Source organism: Nothoprocta perdicaria, unplaced genomic scaffold (genome assembly GCF_003342845.1).
Source record: "Nothoprocta perdicaria isolate Ctin4 unplaced genomic scaffold, notPer1 scaffold_3, whole genome shotgun sequence".
NCBI lineage: Eukaryota > Metazoa > Chordata > Aves > Tinamiformes > Tinamidae > Nothoprocta > Nothoprocta perdicaria.
Window position 1 is genome coordinate 611,979 of NW_020455532.1, and position 18,733 is coordinate 630,711.

Genomic DNA, 18,733 nt, shown 5'->3' on the forward strand with positions numbered 1-18,733 from the left:
CGTGTCCCGGTGCCCGAGTGGCCCGGCCGTGCTCGGCACCCCGGGTGCGCAGAGCCCTCCCGTCCCTCCCGCCGGAAGCGGCGGGCGCCTCTCCTCCGGCCCGAGCTTGCCCTGCTCACACACTGTCCCGCTGAGGAAGCAAAAGGCACGGGCTTGGTGAAGCAGTGAATGAAGGCACCCGGGAATGCCAAAAAAGAGGGCACGGCCCCATAGATGCAATAAATCTTTATTACACATTGTAGTTTAGGATCACTTTTACATTCCTAGACAAAAAAAAAAAAAAGAGATGATACAAATAAATATAAGCTGTAAAACCTATGGACAGAACTATTGACAGGTTCCTTGTCTAGATCACCTAAGAGACGGTCAAGGTCAGTGGATCACGGGGCTGCGAGGAGAGCCCTGGAGGGTCCCGAGGAGGCACCTGGAGAAGGTGACAGGCGGCGGGAGCGAGGAGAGCCCCCGGTGACAACAGCCGGGAGTGAGGAGAGCCCCCGGTGACAAGCGGCGGGAGCCCCCGCGTGCGGCGCGGCCGGGGCCTCCCAGCGCCTTCTGCCCCGTCGCGTTCGTCCCGGGGCGTCTGACTGCGGCGGCAGCACGTCCAAGAGCCGCCCCGCACGTCCAAGAGCCGCCCCGCTCCTCGCAGGCCCCGCTGCGTGGCCGAGCGGCGAGAGCGGGGGACAGAGCCAGCGCGGGGCGTCCCGCAGCCGCCGCCGCTCTGCGTTGGGCGAGGGCAGCTCTGCTGCGCCCGCAGGAACAAAAGCCCTCTCCAACAGCCCCCGCGCTGGTAATGCACCCRGGGAGTCCAGAACGCTAGGGCAGCAGCGTGGGGCTTGGAAGAGTCGAGCAGCATGCAAATATTTTTYAAAAGGCAATCAAACCTACGTTAAGGATTTTCAGAAAGTGCTTTAGTTCCTATGCTTTTCACGTGGTGCTTGCTCCCAGAACCACAGACCTGCTTGGACTGCGTGTAACTTGAAAGCAGTTAGATCCCATTATACAGACCAAGGATGAGAAGGATTTTAAACCTTCCTGTGCAGAGCCTACAATCGTGCGCACTGTCCAAGGGCCTCTTCAGGAGCCTGCTGCATTTCCTGCCTTCCGCTGTTACCCTGCAGGAAGCCCAGCTGGGTCAGATAACACCCAGGGAGACGCAAACTCGGCAGGATCATTTGTAAAACACTTCACGCGAGAGCTCAGTACAGTTTGTAGGGCTGTAACAATAGATTTGATCTCGATATCAGTGCCTCTGCGCATCTATTCATGGGGAAGTCAACCAAAATGAGAGTCTAAAAGCTTCTGTAACAGTCTGAGATTGCCCGTGAATACACTAACCACATCTCTATCCACAGCTCTGATATAAATACACTGACTAAATATCCAATTTTATTCTTTTTTTTTCCATCCTATTGAATTTCTTTCACCTTGCTAATGAACTTCTACAAAATTAAAAGCAGAGCCTTTCTGACATATTAACCAGCTAGTTTATTAACACTAAAACGAGAACAGTTTGGGTTTGCACTGTGATTTCCACTGTACCAATCCTGCCACAAGGGGAGTTTTCAGCTTTTGTGCCTAATACAGAGTTCCCTGTGGAACAGCAGTGACCGAAGAAGTGCGCACATGTGCAAACACAATCGTGTCTGTGCATGCATATTCATATAGAAACATATGTGTACACAGCTAGGTACATATAKGTGTATATGTACTATGTTGCTATTTTAGGTTGTAGAACCGCCTTGTTTCATTTCAGTTAAACCGTACAATTACCTTTTTAAAATGCTGACGTACAGAAGACTATGCGAGAGAGGGAGAAAGTGGGAAGGGGGAAAGAAGGCGACACTACGTTATGCAACAAGAGCCAATTAAAAGGCTCTTTGTACATAAATAGTGGTTTATAGAAAGAAAGATTAGGCCAGGTTTCCATCTTCAGGTTGAAAGAAATCTGACAAACTGCTACTCTTTCAACTATAGGCAAACCCCTCTTTCCTCCACCAAAACTAAAATATATATATATTAATCTTGCGATCCAGAAAAGCACTCCATGAATCAAAGCAGCTGAGTCAGAACTGAAGCTGGGCCCAGCTGGGCAGCCGGCTCACCGAGGCATCGTGCCCGCAGGATGCGGAGGTGAGCTCTGCTCAGCGGCGGGTCCTTCTGCTCCCGGGGTCAGATACATGGAGCTCTCCAGCCTGGACGAAGTCACTCAGTGGATACTTAACGAGCACACAAGGCAGAGTCCAAACATCAGGGCATTTCTACAACCGGGCACRTCCTCACACACTCACACATGTCAGGCTGGAGAAAGTCATCAGTGAGGGAGAGGAAACAGGGGAAAACATTCATGGGATGACAGGCAACAGCAACCAAAGAAGGAACATCCCAAGTCTCAACACACATGGAACTAAAACTCGCAGTGGGGCACGAGGCAGGAGCTCCCCTGCAGCTCCCCTTGCCTGCCGGCCGCACGGGCCTCCTGCTCCAGGCACCGCGCAGCTTCAGGGAGACCAGGAAAGCTGGAGTCTTCCTGCCTCGTGTCAAAGTGCAACCCCTGGAATTAATGCCAGGCTCCATCACTGAGACTCGCCTCCATGGGGGCTTCATTCCCACCAGCCCCGAGTGGGCTCGGAGGTGGAAAGGGAGAAGTTCTAACGTGGAACAGGTGAGACACGGAAGGGCCAAAGACTGGGCCTCCCGAGACACCAAGGGCAGTGTCCACACATACAAGAACAGTGCACTTAGACAGAGCTTCACGTTAAGGAACTCTGCTCTTTACCCAGCCTAAACGGGGGAGTAGAGTCAGCCCTAAGAGCCTGCCAGGAAGAAAGCTCCAAGACTCCGTTTCATACGGACGTTGGGAGATGTGGGAAAAGGGCCGCCCACCACCCCAAGTTCAAAGAGTCAGGATGGAGACCGGTCTAAATTGCCAGGGGCAGAGACGGAGGCAAGAGAGAGGAAGAGCAGCTGGCACTGGGGTGCAGGTGCCTTCGTTGTCGAGGTGCTTCCTACTGACAGGGCTAAGGTCTGTGGGAGGTCAGTTTAGAGCAGCTCTTAGCTTAGGCCTGTAAACAAGTAAAGGATTTCAGTTTCTATTGCTTCCTTTCCGGAGGGCGTAACGATGCTTCCAAGACCCCTCTTGGTTCTACATTTCTACAGGGAGGCAGAGCTATCTAGCTGTGAGTGCACCGCGACAGCTGCCATCCTGGCTGTTCAGACCGCTTTATTAATCCCAAATGATGAGGCCAGTCTTTTAAGCAGGAAGAGGCAAAAAACAAAATAAAACAAACAAGAAAAACAACTAAGCACCTAGTTTGGATCTACCCTCTGCTTTTTAACTGCATTTGGTTCTCACTATGACGTTCTGTAGCGGTGGTTCTGCTGAGATGACCTTCAACTCTATCTTCTTATTGCCCAAAAGCAAAAAAAAAAAAAAGAAAAAGCCCAGTGCAGCAGAAAGGGCTAGTGCAGAAGGAGAGATGGTGACGCTGCGAGGTGGTCCCCATGCTTCCCATTGCTTCTAACACACGGTAACGTACCTCATGCATTTCTGATTCCCTAACTAACAGAGGCCAACTGCTGAACGCAAACACGGATCTTCCTGTGGCTCAGTGCACCTGGGCTGGCACAAGTCAGTTAAACAGCAGAGAGGCCATCTCCAGCGGAGGGGCTGGCGGCCGCCCGGGAGGTCTCTCTGCAGCTTTCTACTCGTCTCTGCTCTCAGGAGGAAAGGCTGCTCGCGCCCTGGAGAGGAATTGCTGGGTTTACTTTGGAACCAGCCCTCGTGACTGTGGATAAAGCTGAGAACTATGGGTGCCTGCTGAAGAGGATCCCCCTGATTTCCTTCCAGTTTTAGGCCTGAAGAAGTAAAAAYGAAAAAATAAACAAAAAACCCCAACAATGTCACTTGTTACTCATCAAAATTAATCTCCCCAAAGCTGACAAAGTTTACTGGACTCGTTCTCTAACCACTCTCATCTCCCTCTTCTGTCCTACGTTCCCCTCTCTCCATCTCTGCTTTACAGCCAATTCAGCCTTAACCTTATTGCAGAAGAAGTGCAGACAGAGGCAGCTGTATTCACACCTCTACTGTTAGCTAGTCTGCTTGCTAAAAATTCAGCCTACCTGGACTTTGTTTTTTTATTTGAAGTGCTCTCAAAGGTTGAAGCGTCCACCTGTATCTCATCTTCATCCTGCAGAGCAGCTTCTAGTGCAGCCTGAACTTTGGGGGCGATGGCCGGACCCTCGTAGTCCCTCGTTGTTCGGCTGGGCATGTCAAGCTCCAGTAATACAATATTCTCTGCCTGAGAAAGCAGAAGCAGAATCAAAGGCTGCACGTTTTCATGCAGAGGAATTGTTCTCTCTGTAAGTTTATTCTGAAGTACTTTTGAAGGCACTAAAAATCTACATCCCACAGAAAAGAGCTATCAAACCTCAGAATCCACATGCCCTTGATGAGGAATATGAATATCTGAAGGTTGCAACCACAAGCAGGCTTACCCTGTACCGGGCTTCTGGACGGATCATCATGGATGTCCTGGCGTGCTGGCTCAACGGCCTCTTGTATCCCACAGCCGAGACTGGTCTCTTCATCATCTGCTGGTTACTGGAGACACGGATGATACTCAGTCTATCGCACACCAAAACCMAAACTCCTCCTCAAGTATATGAGTGAAAACGCCTGCAAATCCCGCTAGGAAATATGTCCCAAGGGGGCAGAAAACATCAAGGCTACATTTCTAGGAACAGTCCTCCACAGTATCTTCTACCATCAGAGATGATGAGGTGAGATAATTATCCAGTGTTATCTGTTCCCCAACAAAGCAGAGAATTTCTATGTATTTTTACCACACAGACCACAGATACGTTCAGCTGCATCCAGTTTTCTAAATTTGCTCTAAGGAATTTCCTGCGTAGAGSGTCAGGATCTATCCACAGCTCTTGCACCATCATTTCTGAGAGCTTTCTTGTTTAAAACAGGAAAGAAAAATTATATGGATTTATGCCCTTTTAACAGTAAATGCAGTGTTATATCTACATTACTATAATTATTGGGATCATCTGGAAAAAAATGTAATCTTCCAAGAATTTTCCTAAYGCTACAGTCCTGTTTTACTCAGTTTACTAAGAAGAATAAGAACTTTATTTGACAATGCTATAAAAAGGAGAGGGGCAGTTAAAATCTCAGCTCAGTCCCTCTRTCAGGGTAACTCTTGACAACCTCCGGGCTTGCTTAACATGACCTRTTATCCCAGCCCAAGTAAAAGTTTAGGATAACACTCACTCCAGACGGGTTATGGGATGCAGCTTCCATTGGTCCTCCTCTTCATCAAAGAATGATCTGTTCATGATCTTATTCTTTTCTTCCAGGGGAATAAAATTTTCAATAATCAGGTGTCTGTAGGCAAACACAAAAATGGGAAATACACAGGAAAGTCGATGGTTGACCTACCTCACCGCTCCTCCTCCACAGAATAATACTAACTTTTCTCATGTTTAAATCTCATTTTGCAAGCATGTGGGATGCAGCCCCTCCTTTCACTCCCCATGCAAAGAAACCTTCCCCGTCGGAGTCAATGGCAGGCAGTGAAGTGTTGGGACTCACTTTAGCTTCAGTTCCCTGGTAAGCTCATTCTGGGTTTGTTCCAATTCCTGACGCTCCTTGATGTGYTCTTCTTGGAGATCATGGATCTCTGCCTTCACAGCCTGCAGCTTGGAAAATAGCTGGCACAAACAAGAAGAGCCGGAGTTAGAACTCCTCAATGTTCCTCAGTTTCACAAACAGCTGGAGTTTTGCCTAACCTGCTGCACATGGACTCTTTTGTTTTGTTTTACCTTTTTGAGCTTTTTGGTCTTTATATCCACCTCTTGCTGTAAAGAACTATAGGTCTCCTTCAGTTCCAGTGTTTCCTCATCCCGACTTTCCATCTGTTGTTGAATTTCTCGCTCCCGACGTTTCTAAAAAACAATATACTATATTAGAGACCACAGTTATGCACCTGACATACATGAAACCAACACTCAAGATGGTTTTACTTCCCTGGGATCCAGGGCTTTTGCTTTAGCTTCTAGTTCTTCCTATTTCTTGCCTTAGAAATACCAGAAGCATGTGCTCTTCTTGATCTTTATTTTGCTGAAGGGCCTATTGGAATTGTCATCAGATAGTGTGAATAAGTGGCTTCAATTGAAGGAATTAAATGTTGTATTCAGATTCTTTTTTCCTTCTTATCAATCCATACTAGACATTTCAGTTAAACAGCCATCAAGAAAAACGTGTAACAGAAACCAAACTTTTATCCCACAGTAAATATCCCTCCCTTGAGCTAATGCTGAGCTGTCACTCTCTGTGGTCTTTCAATTAGTGCATGCCTCACAGATACTGCCAGCTACAACAGGACATAAAGCTTTGATGTGAAAAGCTAGAAAACTGTTAGGAACCTCCTTTATGTATTTCGTACTGTAACAAAAGGACAAAAGCCCTTCCCTTTTCTTTTGAAATTAACGATTGCATTTAAACAAATTTCAGGGTTAATCTTGGGATAAATTGTTTCCAGTTTCTCCCAATATAGTGTTCCATGAAAGTTCTGCAGAGAGAACGAATGTTTTCTTCATACCTGTTCTGCAATTTCCTGACGTTTCTGTTCCAGGATTTTCTGCTGTTCATTGGTGTGATCCACAATATTCTTCCCTCCCACCAGAAGCTTGCTTTCCATTGCCTAAAGAGAAAAAGGAAARAAAAARGGCTTAAGTTTCTCTCTCAGTGACATCTAACCAAGCCCTTCCCCAGAACACAGCCACTTCTCCTGTGCATACAACAACTTTATGGCTGCAGTTCCCTGGCCTGACATCCTGTTTGAATCACCTGCTTCAAGAATTACTATTTCTTGAAATACCTATAAAACTGTAAGATTAAGAAAACAGTAACTTGCTTGGAATGACACGGTGTTGCAATGCGTGGCAAGCYTGAAGAACTAAAATGCATACTCCCATGGAAAGCACGACAACAGCCAAACTTTTAAATAATTCATCCAGAATGAAGCATTTTTGTGCTAGGGCTTGTAAAAAGATTTATCATCACATTTTGCTCTGCTGACAGCTTAAGATCCTATAAGAACGGCGCATAAAAACAAAGCAACCTGTGAAAGTTGAAATAYGACATTAGCAGTGTAAATTAAAATTAGTTTAGATTCTACCTAGCAATAATTATTTTAACACCCTGTGATTTAAGCATAACTCATCACTGTTTTGAAATTGGGAAATGTGCCGTTCTCCCCAGAGCCTGAAATTCCCTTCCGACAAGAAAGAATCCCACCTTGATCTTGGCACTCAGCATCTCCGTTGCCTCCTTCTCCCGCCTCAGGTCCTCCATTTTCTTCTCCTTCTCTTTCAGCAGTCTCATCTTTTCTTCCGCCACCAAGCTGTGATCCTCAACAATAGCTTTCTTTTCGATCTCTAATTTCTCTTGCTGTTCCCTCCAATAGTCATCTTTGTCGTCCCCTTCATCCTCCCCCTCTTCAGTATCCTCCTCCTCTTCCCCCCCATCTCTCCTCCTTTCCCTCCTCTTTCTTTTGCCAATTGACCGTTTCTCCAGTTGGGCCTTTAGCCGAGCGATTTCTTCCTGGAACTCTCGCAGCAGAGCATCCTTCGGATCCTCGTTGACTCTGGGCTTGTTTTTGATGTTTTTGGCACGATTGGCATACCTCAGCGTCGTAAGAGTTTCCTCTACGTTGTAAGAGGCAGGGCCTATATTGGCCACCATCACGGTCTTGGCATTGCCACCCAAGGAGTCCTGAAGGAGCCGGGTTAGCTTGGAGTCCCGGTACGGAATGTGGGTGCTTTTGCCGTCCACGAGGGCGGAGATAACGTTGCCCAAGGCCGACAGGGAGAGGTTGATTTTAGTGGCTTCCTTTAACCTTTCCCCCTGCGCTCCGGTCTTAGCTTGGCGCTCGCTTCCTGCAAGGTCTACCAGGTTGAGTTTCCCCACGCGGATGTGGTTCTCCCCATCCAGCCCTAACTCGCTGCACTCGATGGTGATCACAAAAATGGCGTGAGAGCGGGAGCTGTGCTCGTTCATGTTCGTGGCACCGACGGAGCGATTCTGGTTGCCCACGTTCATGACGTGCTCGATCTCTTTGACGCTCTTCGTAACGAAGGAGGACAGGTCCTTAACGTACACCCCCGTGTCGGGTCTCTCCTTCAACTCCAGCCTCTTGGATTGATCCTTTGATAACAAGTCTCTGATTTCTTCTTGGTATATTTCCAAGTAAGAGGCTCTAACTAAGTACTGTTGRTTTTGAGATCTAGAGATGTGGGTGAAGATGTGGTCAAATGAGTTGGGGATGACCCCTCTTTTTTCAGGATCACCACGCACTCCTTCCATGGTGTATGTTTTCCCTGTYCCGGTTTGTCCATACGCAAAGATTGTCCCATTAAATCCTTGCAAAACAGAGTCCACAAGAGGTCTGAAGGTCTCATCATAGAGTTCAACCTGTTTGGAATTCCAGTCATACACAGCGTCAAAGGTGAACATTTTAGGCAGTTCATGAGCTGTTCCCCTTGGATTCTTCACTGAAACCTGCCCTAATTTGACATCCACGTTAACGACTTTCTCGTACGAGGCCGTCTTCTCCTTGCTGTTCATGGGGCGGCATCGCACCACCACCCTCACGGACTCAGAGCTCTTGAGCTTGGACATGGCAGCAGCTCTGTGGCCGGGCCGAGCTGACCAAGGAACGATCCAGTGCCAGGAACCTAAGGAAAAGGAACAGGGGGAACACGTGAATGCAGTTTTCTGCAGACACCAAGTTTTCACAAAGCCAAAGATTCAGCTCATCTACCTGAGCACCATTTGCATTCATTGTTTTCATGCCTCAGGATGGACACGATGGAAACTTTTAATTCATGGTTTTCAATGAACAATTGAACTTCTAATTCATTGTTCTCATGCCTTAATGGACACGATGGAAACTTTCAAAAGCGCCGAACCGGCTCCACGTGACTTTACAACAGCCTGTCCGTCGAGCAGCACCATTTGCCCAAGCTGTGCTGCCAGGGAGCAGGAGCAAATCACACCCTCACAGGGGGCAGAGATCCTCCGAGCAGCAATAATGCTTTGTGGACTATTAATGGAAATAAGGCTGGGCCAGGACAGGCTCTGGAAAGGAACCGGCCGCGTGCGCGGGCCGAGCGGCTCGGCCGCTCGCCAGGGCTGCGGAGCAGAAACCAGCCCTCGCAGCTGCCCTTGCCAGGCTCCTGCCCGCCCAGGAAACCTCCCAGGTTTATAGTACATTTACGTTACGATAATTTTGCCAGTCTCCTTGCACGCGGTGTGATGTGTCCTCGGGGCCATCCTGCCACAAGGGTTTAACACTCCTCGCTGGGTTTGGTTATAGGAAGCAGTGCTCTGGAACGCAGCCGGGGACTCTCCTCTCCTCTCCTCTGCATTAGCACTTTTTGAGTCACGTTCTCGAGGGCTAGATACAGCAATAGGCATTCGGCTTGGACACTGCTAGGACAAGATCAAATCAGCTCCTGCTGTGCCCCTTCCCAAGGCCCCGGAGCTCCTGCACGTTCTGCATCCCACAGACGGGGAAAATAAAGTTAACTTTCCTGATGGACACAACCACCACCTAGAATGCCAGTTTAGCCTGTGTTCATGCCAGCCCTCAGAACGTCCCGTCAGTGCCAAGAAATCCCATCTCTGGCGCTGGAGTCACTTCTAGCGCTGCCCACGAGGGGGACCGGGGCGGAGGGACGTCCCGGCACCGCGGGCGAGCTCGGCGCCCSCCGGGCTGCAGCACCCGCCACCCTTCCGCCCCGGCCCCAGCTCCCCAGCAGTGACGCTGCTTTGGTTCTGTTGCAAAACCACCACTCGCCCCGGCCACAGGAGGGCAGCGCCCGCAGCTGGCGCCCGAGGGAGCGGAGGGGACAGCGGGCACCGGGCCCCGGGCACAGCAGCGCGCGGGACACGGCCGGGCCGGCCCTYCCAGGACACCTCACGAGGCGGATTTAGCTCCTTGCACATAAAAATTCTATGAAACACGATGAAACATCCCTGCGATGAAACACGCAGGGATCGGAGCTCACGCTATCCCTTCTCTACGTGACCGACCTTATGGAGAGGCGCTGTCGACTCGCTAGGAACTTCCCCGACTGGAGCTCACACACCTTCATCGCAGGGGAGCCTGCAGCCGGTCACACCTGCGCCAGCCCCTGCGGGCAGCACTGCTGCACGCGGATCCAGGCGGCCGCCTTCCCCTGCACACAGCACTTGCACTGGGCTCCTGCATAAAACCGGCTCTGTCCCGCAGCACGAGGCGCGTTCCTGCCGCCGCAGCGCCCGCCTCGGCGCCGCCCGCTTTACGAGGCACAGGGTTGGACCAGACCATCCTGGAGGTGCCTCCCAACCCGAGGGACTCCGTGATTCCACCAAGCTCTCGCTGCACGAGACACGGCTCCGCTCGCGGCTCCGCTCCCGAGCTCCGGCTCCCGCGGGCCCTGCACCAGGAGCACCCCTGACAAGGGGCAATGGGTGCAAACTGCAACGCAGGCAGGTCCATCCCCAGGTGAGGAGGAACTTCTTTGCTGCGAGGGTGCCAGAGCCCTGGCACAGGCTGCCCAGGGCGGCTGTGGAACAAACACCACGTGGAAATCCCAGGTGCACAGACACACGTTCAGTCTGGCCGCCTCCCGACTTTCCGCTGCCTGCTGGATCTGCAGCAAAGCCTGTGTATTTTGCCTGTGGCTTTGTTGTCGCTGATGGGTTATTTTTTTTACTCACTAATTGCACCCTGTCTCAGGAGAAGCTCTCAAACCACGCGACAGAACTTCGGGAGCAGAGCCAGGGCACTGGGAAAGAAGGTAGCACCTTTCTACCCCAATATCCTTGTGTCAGTCTCCAAAAAGAATAGCACTGGGGCAGCACCTAAACGTATTTAATAACCTGTGTGGGAACCTCGCTACAACCTCTGGAATTCCCTCGGTGTCCTCAGGGTTTCCCTCAGGACAACGCTCCCTTGTAATTCCCATGGAAGYCCTTGGCAGTTGAAGGGGAGGAAGAGGCAGGTCTGTTGAGGTGAYCAACCTGGACCGGCCTCCCAAGGGGCTTCCCAACCTGCAGTGACTCGAAGCTGCTGCCGGGATCCGGGGCTGCTCCTGCCCAGCAGACAGGGACACATCCCGAGCCACCGCTCCAGAGCGGCCCCCGCCGTGTGACCCACACGGAGCGTCTGCTTTGGGGCACGGACACACAAAGAAAACTCTTAACGCACAGACCCAGAATTAGAAACGGCGGCTCCACCTCTCCGCATCGTATTTACACTTACGAATATACCTGGGCTTATTGCCCATTTACCTGAGATAATCCCAGCGCTCCGGAAACACCGGGGCAGTTTTCCCCAGGTAAGTTCACAGGACAAGCGAGGCTTCCCCTGCCCGCACTGTTACGCCGGACACTCACACCGGCAAACTAACTAGCCACGGGGTCAGAAAWGAGAAGCCGTCATTGATTAGCGCAAGGTCAGCAGCCAGAGCACGCCTCGGGTGAGCAGTGCAGCGTTTTAGGCGGTGTTGGCTGGAATGAAACCAAGAGAACGAGCCTTGCGTGGCCTGCTGCTTTCTGCGGGATTGTTCAGGCTACCGAGCGGCCGGAGGGGCCGGAGGGGCGCAGGGACAGCGCTGCCGGGGCCGATCTCGCAGCAACGGCGCCACGAGGCCCCCGCGCGCTGGGCCCCRTCCCGCTGACGCGACAGCCGCACGCGGCCCCACCGGCACACGGGGACGCACAGCCCCGTGTCACGCGTGGGGACACCCACGGCCCTGCCGCCCCGGGGCACGCGGGGACGCTCCCCGGCGGAGCGCACGGCGGCGCTGCCGCCCCGCTCCGCGCGGCCGCAGGCCCGTGCAGGCGCCGCCGCGGGGCCCGGGCGCACGCGCCAGGGCCGCCGCCTCCTCCCTCCGTTCCCGTCCCCGTCTCCATCCCCGTCCCGGTTCCGGTTCCGGTTCCGGTGCCGGTCCCCATCCCGCCCGGGCCCGGCGGCCGCCCCGGGCCGGCCTCACCTGCGCCGTCACCATGGAGCCGCCGCCCGGCCGCCTCTCTGCCGCCGCACCGGATACGGCGGGGCGGGCCCGGCCCGCCGCCCGCCCCGCGCACTTCCTTGGCAACGCGCGCGCCCGCCCCCAAGCCAGGACTTCCTTAGCGACCGCCGCCCTGGCAACGGGCGCACTTCCCTAGCGACGGGGTGGGGCAGCGCGACGCCGCTTCCCTAGCAACGCGCCCCCAAGGCCCGGATGGAGCGGAGCGGGTCGGACCGGAGCGGGGCGGAGCCCGAGCGCTGGAGCGGAGCCCGCGCGGGGCCGCCGGGCGGGCCTCGGACGGGAACAAGGSGGCCGCCGCCTCCCCCTCGCGGCCCGGGGCGCCACGAGGCTCCCCCTACCCCTCCCCAAGCCAAGGGGTCCCCCCAGAAGGGCTGCAGCAGGAGCAGTGCGGGGGGATCGGGCAGAGCAGGAGCTGCGGAGCCCAGCGCCCTGCCCACAACACAGACACCGGCTTCGCTCTGCTKTTCTGGTACAAAAAGTACAAAATCGGCTTTATTGATTCTTGGCCCCAGCCAGTCCCAGCCCCCGGCACAAGCACCGCCGTGGAGGGCTCCGGTCACCTCCATCGCGCTGGCGAAAATCGCCATTTTGTGCAGATTGACCCTCTTCACCAATGGTTCTAACGCGGCAGGGCCAGTGCGGAGCGGGCAGAGGGAGAGGAGCGCACAGAGCTGCAGCGTAAGAGCCGTCCCGGGTGGATGACTGACCCGTCCCGGGTGGATGACTGCAGGTTAAGTTTTGCCCGCATTAGGGAAAAATAATCTAAGAAAAATGGGCGTGTGGCTGACGTGCAGGTGTGTATGGAGCAAGGAACGCCCTGGAGCGGGGGCCGTAGCAGCGACCTGCAGCTCCAGGAAACTGCCCAGCTTCCTCCAGGACACGGATCCAACGTGCACTGCGTTCCCTACAGCAGGACCCGCTGCTGACTCCCTGCGGAGCCAAATCCCACACGTTTCTGCAAGGCAGCGCYGAGGGATCCAGACACAGGGTGATGCCACCCGAACACGGCAGGTAACTCATCCAACTTGGCCTCTTTTGCTCCTGTGAACCTTCAAATTCCTTTAAGGAACACTTCCCAAGGGAGAGGGGAAGGAAAAAAAAGGGGAAAAAAAAAAAAAAAACCACCCAGGCACTCAGAATTAAGTCCTAGTAAACAGACTGGGAGAGCGTTCCACAGGYCATGGGATCACATCAGAGGCGGTCACCTCAGCACTACAGCTTGAGCTACTCACCATTTCCAAAAAGTAAACAGTAAATTCTACACTCAGCCTTCGAAAAGTCTTAGGCATCACTAAAGACATCGGTCAGATGGAGATTTAACAGATTATCACCACCACCAGCACTAAACTGTCCTGGGGCAAGCTATTCTGCCTTTGTGGTAACTGTTCCACTATCAGCTAACGTTTTCTGCAGATAGCTACAATGGGAAATAGCACTGCTGCTGTCAGAGGGATTATTTTACACAACAGAAACCAGAAAACCATTAACATGGACCTAGATAAGACATACATCAACCTAATAATTCTTAACTAATTCTCAACTAATTCTTAACTCAGAAAATTAGAAACGTAACATTTCTACCACAGGCATCCACCTTAAATTAACAGCTACCAAGCCCCCAGTCTCCCCTCAAGCCTGTCTACAAAAAATGCCCCCTAAATCCTCCTTCACCAGGGCAGTGCAGGTACCAAGGGCAGCTGAACGGCCCCGGGCAGCGTCACACCGCGACCCCGGCGTGTCCGCAGCACCACCAAGGTGGGAGCTGCACGAGTGCTGAYGCTCACAGCACTGCTGGGAAGCAGGTGGTTATCCCAGGAATTTAGTGTCTTTCCAGGGGAACGGGAACTGAGGCACAGAGGTGATTTGGCTCTAATAAGGCAGCAGCAATACCTGATAAAACCCAGATTTTTCTCTCAAGCCTTCCATGATCTTCCGGAAAATATGTGCACTAAAGAGAATTTACGGTCAGTTTTGGACAATAAGCAGCTTTTCAACATCTCCAGGTAAAAGGAGATTTAAGAGTGGAATAAAAAGGGAATAAGAAGGAGAATAAATTTGAGCAGCTGCTTGATCATAATCGTTGTCAAATCCCAAATAACGAGAACAGGAAACTATGTAGTTTCCTATGAGCTACATGATTTAAAATTTCCTTTCTGCCTGATCTCATGCCAGAAGTATGGGAGAACTGAGAAGTCAGACAGAGCAGTCTAAAAATCACTGTGAAGAGTAACAAAACCTTGCAGATCAGTCCACAGCCCAGTGTGGCTGAGCGCTCCACACACGGCGGAACAGCGTTAAGTTTGAGGGGTCCCTCGGCGAGGTACCGAGCTCAGAGCCCTGAGAACTATYAAGCCCACTTCTCCCTGGGTCAGAATTCATCCCGTAACCTTGGCGGGTGGTCCATGCCGAAAAACGAGGAGGGTTTTCCGTGCACATCGCGCTCCCGCTTCACGAASGCTGTAAACGAAGAGACGCAGTTGCCGATAAAGTGATCGGACTGGCCAAGAATATACAGGTCAATCTGGGCCACTTCAGGCTGCAAGCTTACAACTTTGATCTGTGGGGGAAAATAGGGAAATAAATCAATCCAGTCACCTATTTGTATGATCCAGAGCTTTTAGCATAACACTAGAAATGGGAACATAGATTTACAACAGGAAGGGAGCGGATTCTATCTAAAGTTGCCCTGGAACCGTTCTATGAAGTCAAGATTTCTGAAAGTCACTTATTTAATTGAAGTCTTTTTCAGTGAGAACTTCACTACCTGGCAGGATGCTGCTCTTCAGCCTCTAGGGAAGAGAGAGTCCTCCAAGAAGCTGGTTTGATTTTATTGCTGTGAGCAAAATTCATTTGAGCACACCAGTATTTGCCTGTGGATATACACACTCCACACCTACATGGCACACCGCAAAGGCCACCTAACTTACTAACCCTGCCTGCCTTTTAGGCTGCCTCTCAGGTTAAACTGAAAGAGCTGGGAAACACCCAGCCCAAGTACCCACCCAGTGAGAGAGAGGCTGCGGTTCCCAGAGCAGCCAGTTATTTTTCTGCATTTTAGTACACGGCTCCAAAAGCCTCGGGACTAGGATACCCCCAGGATCTCGAGGCACAACCAGCAGCCCTGCTCATCCCCTGGCTCCCTCACTAGATGGTCTGTGTTTCTCTAACGCCAGATCATGTTAATATTTCCCATTAGCTGCTGGACATAACTGCACTTTCACTGAAAACATGTTCCATGGGTAACTCTTGCTTAGGGCAGCAACAGAGCAGAAGCCAAGGCAAGTCTTAACCAAAGCATTCCTGCCAGAGAGAGTTTCTGAAATATTTACCTTTCCTTGGAAGAACTGCTGTATTTCCTTGGTGTAGGGCTCGGAATCAGTAGCAATATAAACAGATTTCGCTTCTGTCTTTTCCACCCAGAGCTTGAGAGCGCGCTTGATCTCTTTGAGGCCTGGCAGGCACATGTCCATGGTAAGAGGCCCCGCAGTGTTGCGGTCGTAGCCCACGCACTGAGGCGAAGCCATGAAGTGAGGCCCAGCTGTCCCATCCTTTAACATATTACAGGCATTTTTCTATTGGAAGAAGAAAAGAAAACACCACATTTCAATGCAGCGGCTAGAGAAAACAGCACCAAGTCCCCATGCTGCCGACACAGTTATGGAGTCTGCCGGAAATGGGAATCCCTGCAGCATTCCCACCACTCAAACAGCGGGTTACTGAATGCCAGCTGGGTTTGACCTGTCATCCCAGAATGGGAGTTCCTTTTCTGATAGTCTTTTCTGTAGAATAACTAGCCTACGGCAAGGGCAGGAGCTACATCAATGAGCAGGAACCTGGAGACATACCCAGTCGGAGCCGATGCGCAGATGGATTCCCACGTAGGGCCTCACGAGGAGAGAGTGAATATAGGCTTCCCCCTGCTTCACCATTTTGTCAGACCACACGATGTACTTCTGCAGAGGTCGATGCTCCTCCAAGACCGGGAACTGGGCTGGAGCTCCAGGCAAGGCAAGGACAGGGTGCTCGGATGGTGGAAACCTAAGAATTCAAAGACAGGAACAGCAGCTTTCACCCTATCTGCTGAACAGTCTTACAGCTCGCTAAAGTATTAGACAGTTACAAAAAAAGTAAATAGCTTCTATTTTTTTTGATCTTTTTTGTGTCTCACACCGGAAAAAGTGTTTCTTCACCCACCAGTTCTTGCAACTGCCCTACTGCCTTAAACTCAGCCTTCAACGCCCCATCCACATCCTTTAACTTGACAAGTTTTGGACAAGAAACCCCAAAACCCTTTTCTGTGCCCAGAGAAGCAGAGCAGCTTTTCCTGCTTGGCATCCTGGGGTGCCTGACGTGAAGCCTGCACAGTGGCCACTCCCGCCAGGACAAACGGACAGAACCRGCCCCGAGGTCCGGCCTGAAGCAGCCAGCTGGGCAGCCCCTTAGTCCTGCACAGAAAGGGACTCAGCTCCATATTCCAAGTTTGAAACCTTGCACAAAAAATGATTCACGTGGACTTTTCAAAGGTTACAATGGAAATCATGAAGCACCCTTGAAAACACAGCACRTGCCGCATGTTTTCCCAACTTCTGGTACCTTTGGATCCAGTGGTCCTTGTATGCGGCACTGAAGGAAATTCCCTTGAAGAGCTCAGACCTATCGAAATCCACCTTGAACTGGTCCCAGAAGGGACCGAACGGGTTTCCATCCTGCAAAGGAAGGACAGGCGGTGGGTGCAGGCCGGCAGCCCCACGCGAGCAGCCTCCTGCCACCACGGCCAGGAGCAGCAGACRGCTCAAAAACCTGCTGGGATCCAGGGAAAAGGCCGCCCCAAACCCCAGCACCACCGAGCTGCAACCTGCCTTTCAGGGCACGGCTCCGAAGGCAGCCCGGGCCGGACACAGGCAGGGAGCAGCACCAGAGGAGCGTTTTTTGGAGCATTTATTTACCTTTCTGCCACAGCCAACCCCGAGGTGCCAACACCCTGGCCCCGGCGGGCGAAGCGGAGCCGCGGGCGGCCGGGCAGGAGCAGCGAGGGGCTCTCACCTTCATGGGGCAGGCGGTGCGGTCAGCGCTGCGCTGCGCGGCCGCCTCGAAGCAGTAGGCGACGCGGCGGCCCGGCGGCCAGCGCGCGGGCGCCAGGCGCTCCATGAACTCCTCCAGGCTCAGCACGCGGTGGAAGCGCCGCAGCGGCTCCAGCTCGAAGTACTCGCCGTAGGGCACGTGCAGCTGCGGGCGGCAGGGAGAGCCTGAGCCGCGCGGCCCCGCGCCGGGCACCAACACACGGGGCATCCCGGGACGGGGTTTGGCTGCTCTTGCTGCACGTCATGCAGCAACGTCRCGCTATTGCTGGTACATGGCGAGGGAGCGCGGGCAAAACGGCCAGCAGCGCTTGAACGGGAGGGCAAGGAGCAGCGGATCGTCAGGGAACCGGCTGAAACGGGGCAATGGGGCGGGAATGGGGTCCCTGAGCCAAAATGGGACCACATTTGGAAGTGAGTTAGCAGAGTTCATTGGAAGGAGCCCAAAAGAGGAGCACCAGGAGTCCGGGAACACCCCGAGGGACCCCCAAAGGGGCACAGGGAGCACACATGAGCGTGGGGTGCCTGGTAATCAGCTCCAGGGGACTGAAGGAACRTGGGTGATCACTCGGGACAAGGCGGCGCCGATGCCGCCAACAAGGAGATGGAAGCTCTGCCCAGCGCGGCGCCGGGCAGGCGGGCGCCGAGGGCGTCCCCGGCTCGCGGGCACTCACGTTGGTGTAGGGCGGGCGCTGGTGCCGGTACTCGATCCAGGGCGGCACGGCCAGGCTGCGGTTGAGGGCGCGCGCGAAGGCCAGCGCGCCCAGGAGGTGCTCGGCCTGGTTCCCAAAGCGGCCTGCGCCGGAGGAGCGGGAATGAGGAGCGGGAACGGGGCACGAGGAGCGGGAACGGGGCACGAGGAGCGGGAACGGGGCACGAGGAGCGGGAACGGGGCACGAGGAGCGGGAACGGGGCACGAGGAGTGGGAACGGGGCACGGGAATGGAGCGCATGGAGTGGGAACGGGGATCAGGAGCAGGGATGGAGTACAGGAATGAGGTGTGGGAATGGGGCACAGGGAGTGGGGATCAGGAGCAGGGATGGGGAGCAGGACTGAGGCACAGGGATTGGGAGCAGGGATAGGGTGTGGGGAGGGAGAGCGGGGATGGAGAGCAGGGAGATGGGATCGGAGATGGGAGTGGGAGTTCAGGGAAGCTGGGRTTGAGGATGGGGGATGGAGAGGGAGGCTAGAAAGCAGGGAGTGGGGCCGAGGAAAGAGGGCCGGGAACGCAGATAGGGGACAGAGGGCACGGACCGGGATTGGGGGATGGAGCACATGGAGCGGGGATGGAGAGAGGGCGCCGGCAGGGGAGACCGGGGATGCGGAGCTGAGATCGGGATCAGGGGACAGAGAGCAGGGATCAGGACCGGGAATGGGGAGCGGGATGGGGATCAGGAGCAGGGATTGGGGGTAGGGACGGGGGATGGAGAGCGGGGATGGGGAGCGCGGATGGGGGGCGCAGAGCAGGGAGCAGGCCCGAGGGGCGGGCCCGCGCGGGCGGGTAGGGCCCGGGCCCGGTGCCGGTGCCGGTGCCGGTGCCGGCCGCTCGGCGCGGCGCGGCG

The 18,733-nt window shown here is 53.6% G+C and overlaps 2 protein-coding genes across 3 annotated transcripts; both read right to left on the bottom strand.

Annotated features, from left to right (window-relative positions):
* Positions 1–870: 870 nt before the first annotated feature.
* Positions 871–12,102, bottom strand: KIF3B (kinesin family member 3B). Of its 2 annotated transcripts, none has more exons than XM_026042063.1 (9): positions 12,055–12,102; positions 7,310–8,748; positions 6,612–6,713; positions 5,833–5,955; positions 5,603–5,721; positions 5,282–5,395; positions 4,498–4,603; positions 4,123–4,301; positions 871–3,855 (listed from the first exon to the last, which is right to left on the bottom strand). In XM_026042063.1, the coding sequence occupies exons 2-9, from the start codon at positions 8,690–8,692 to the stop codon at positions 3,762–3,764; spliced, it is 2,220 nt and encodes a 739-aa protein (XP_025897848.1). In that variant the 5' UTR covers positions 8,693–8,748; positions 12,055–12,102; the 3' UTR covers positions 871–3,761. The 2 variants fall into 2 exon arrangements, with proteins under 2 accessions (XP_025897848.1, XP_025897849.1); XM_026042064.1 differs by having other exon boundaries at positions 3,799–3,855; positions 4,173–4,301.
* Positions 12,103–13,064: 962 nt separating this feature from the next.
* On the bottom strand, positions 13,065–17,970 carry POFUT1 (protein O-fucosyltransferase 1). Its single transcript, XM_026042217.1, has 6 exons — positions 17,846–17,970; positions 17,137–17,319; positions 16,687–16,799; positions 15,939–16,131; positions 15,423–15,665; positions 13,065–14,650 (listed from the first exon to the last, which is right to left on the bottom strand). The coding sequence occupies exons 2-6, from the start codon at positions 17,239–17,241 to the stop codon at positions 14,462–14,464; spliced, it is 843 nt and encodes a 280-aa protein (XP_025898002.1). The 5' UTR covers positions 17,242–17,319; positions 17,846–17,970; the 3' UTR covers positions 13,065–14,461.
* Positions 17,971–18,733: the final 763 nt, after the last annotated feature.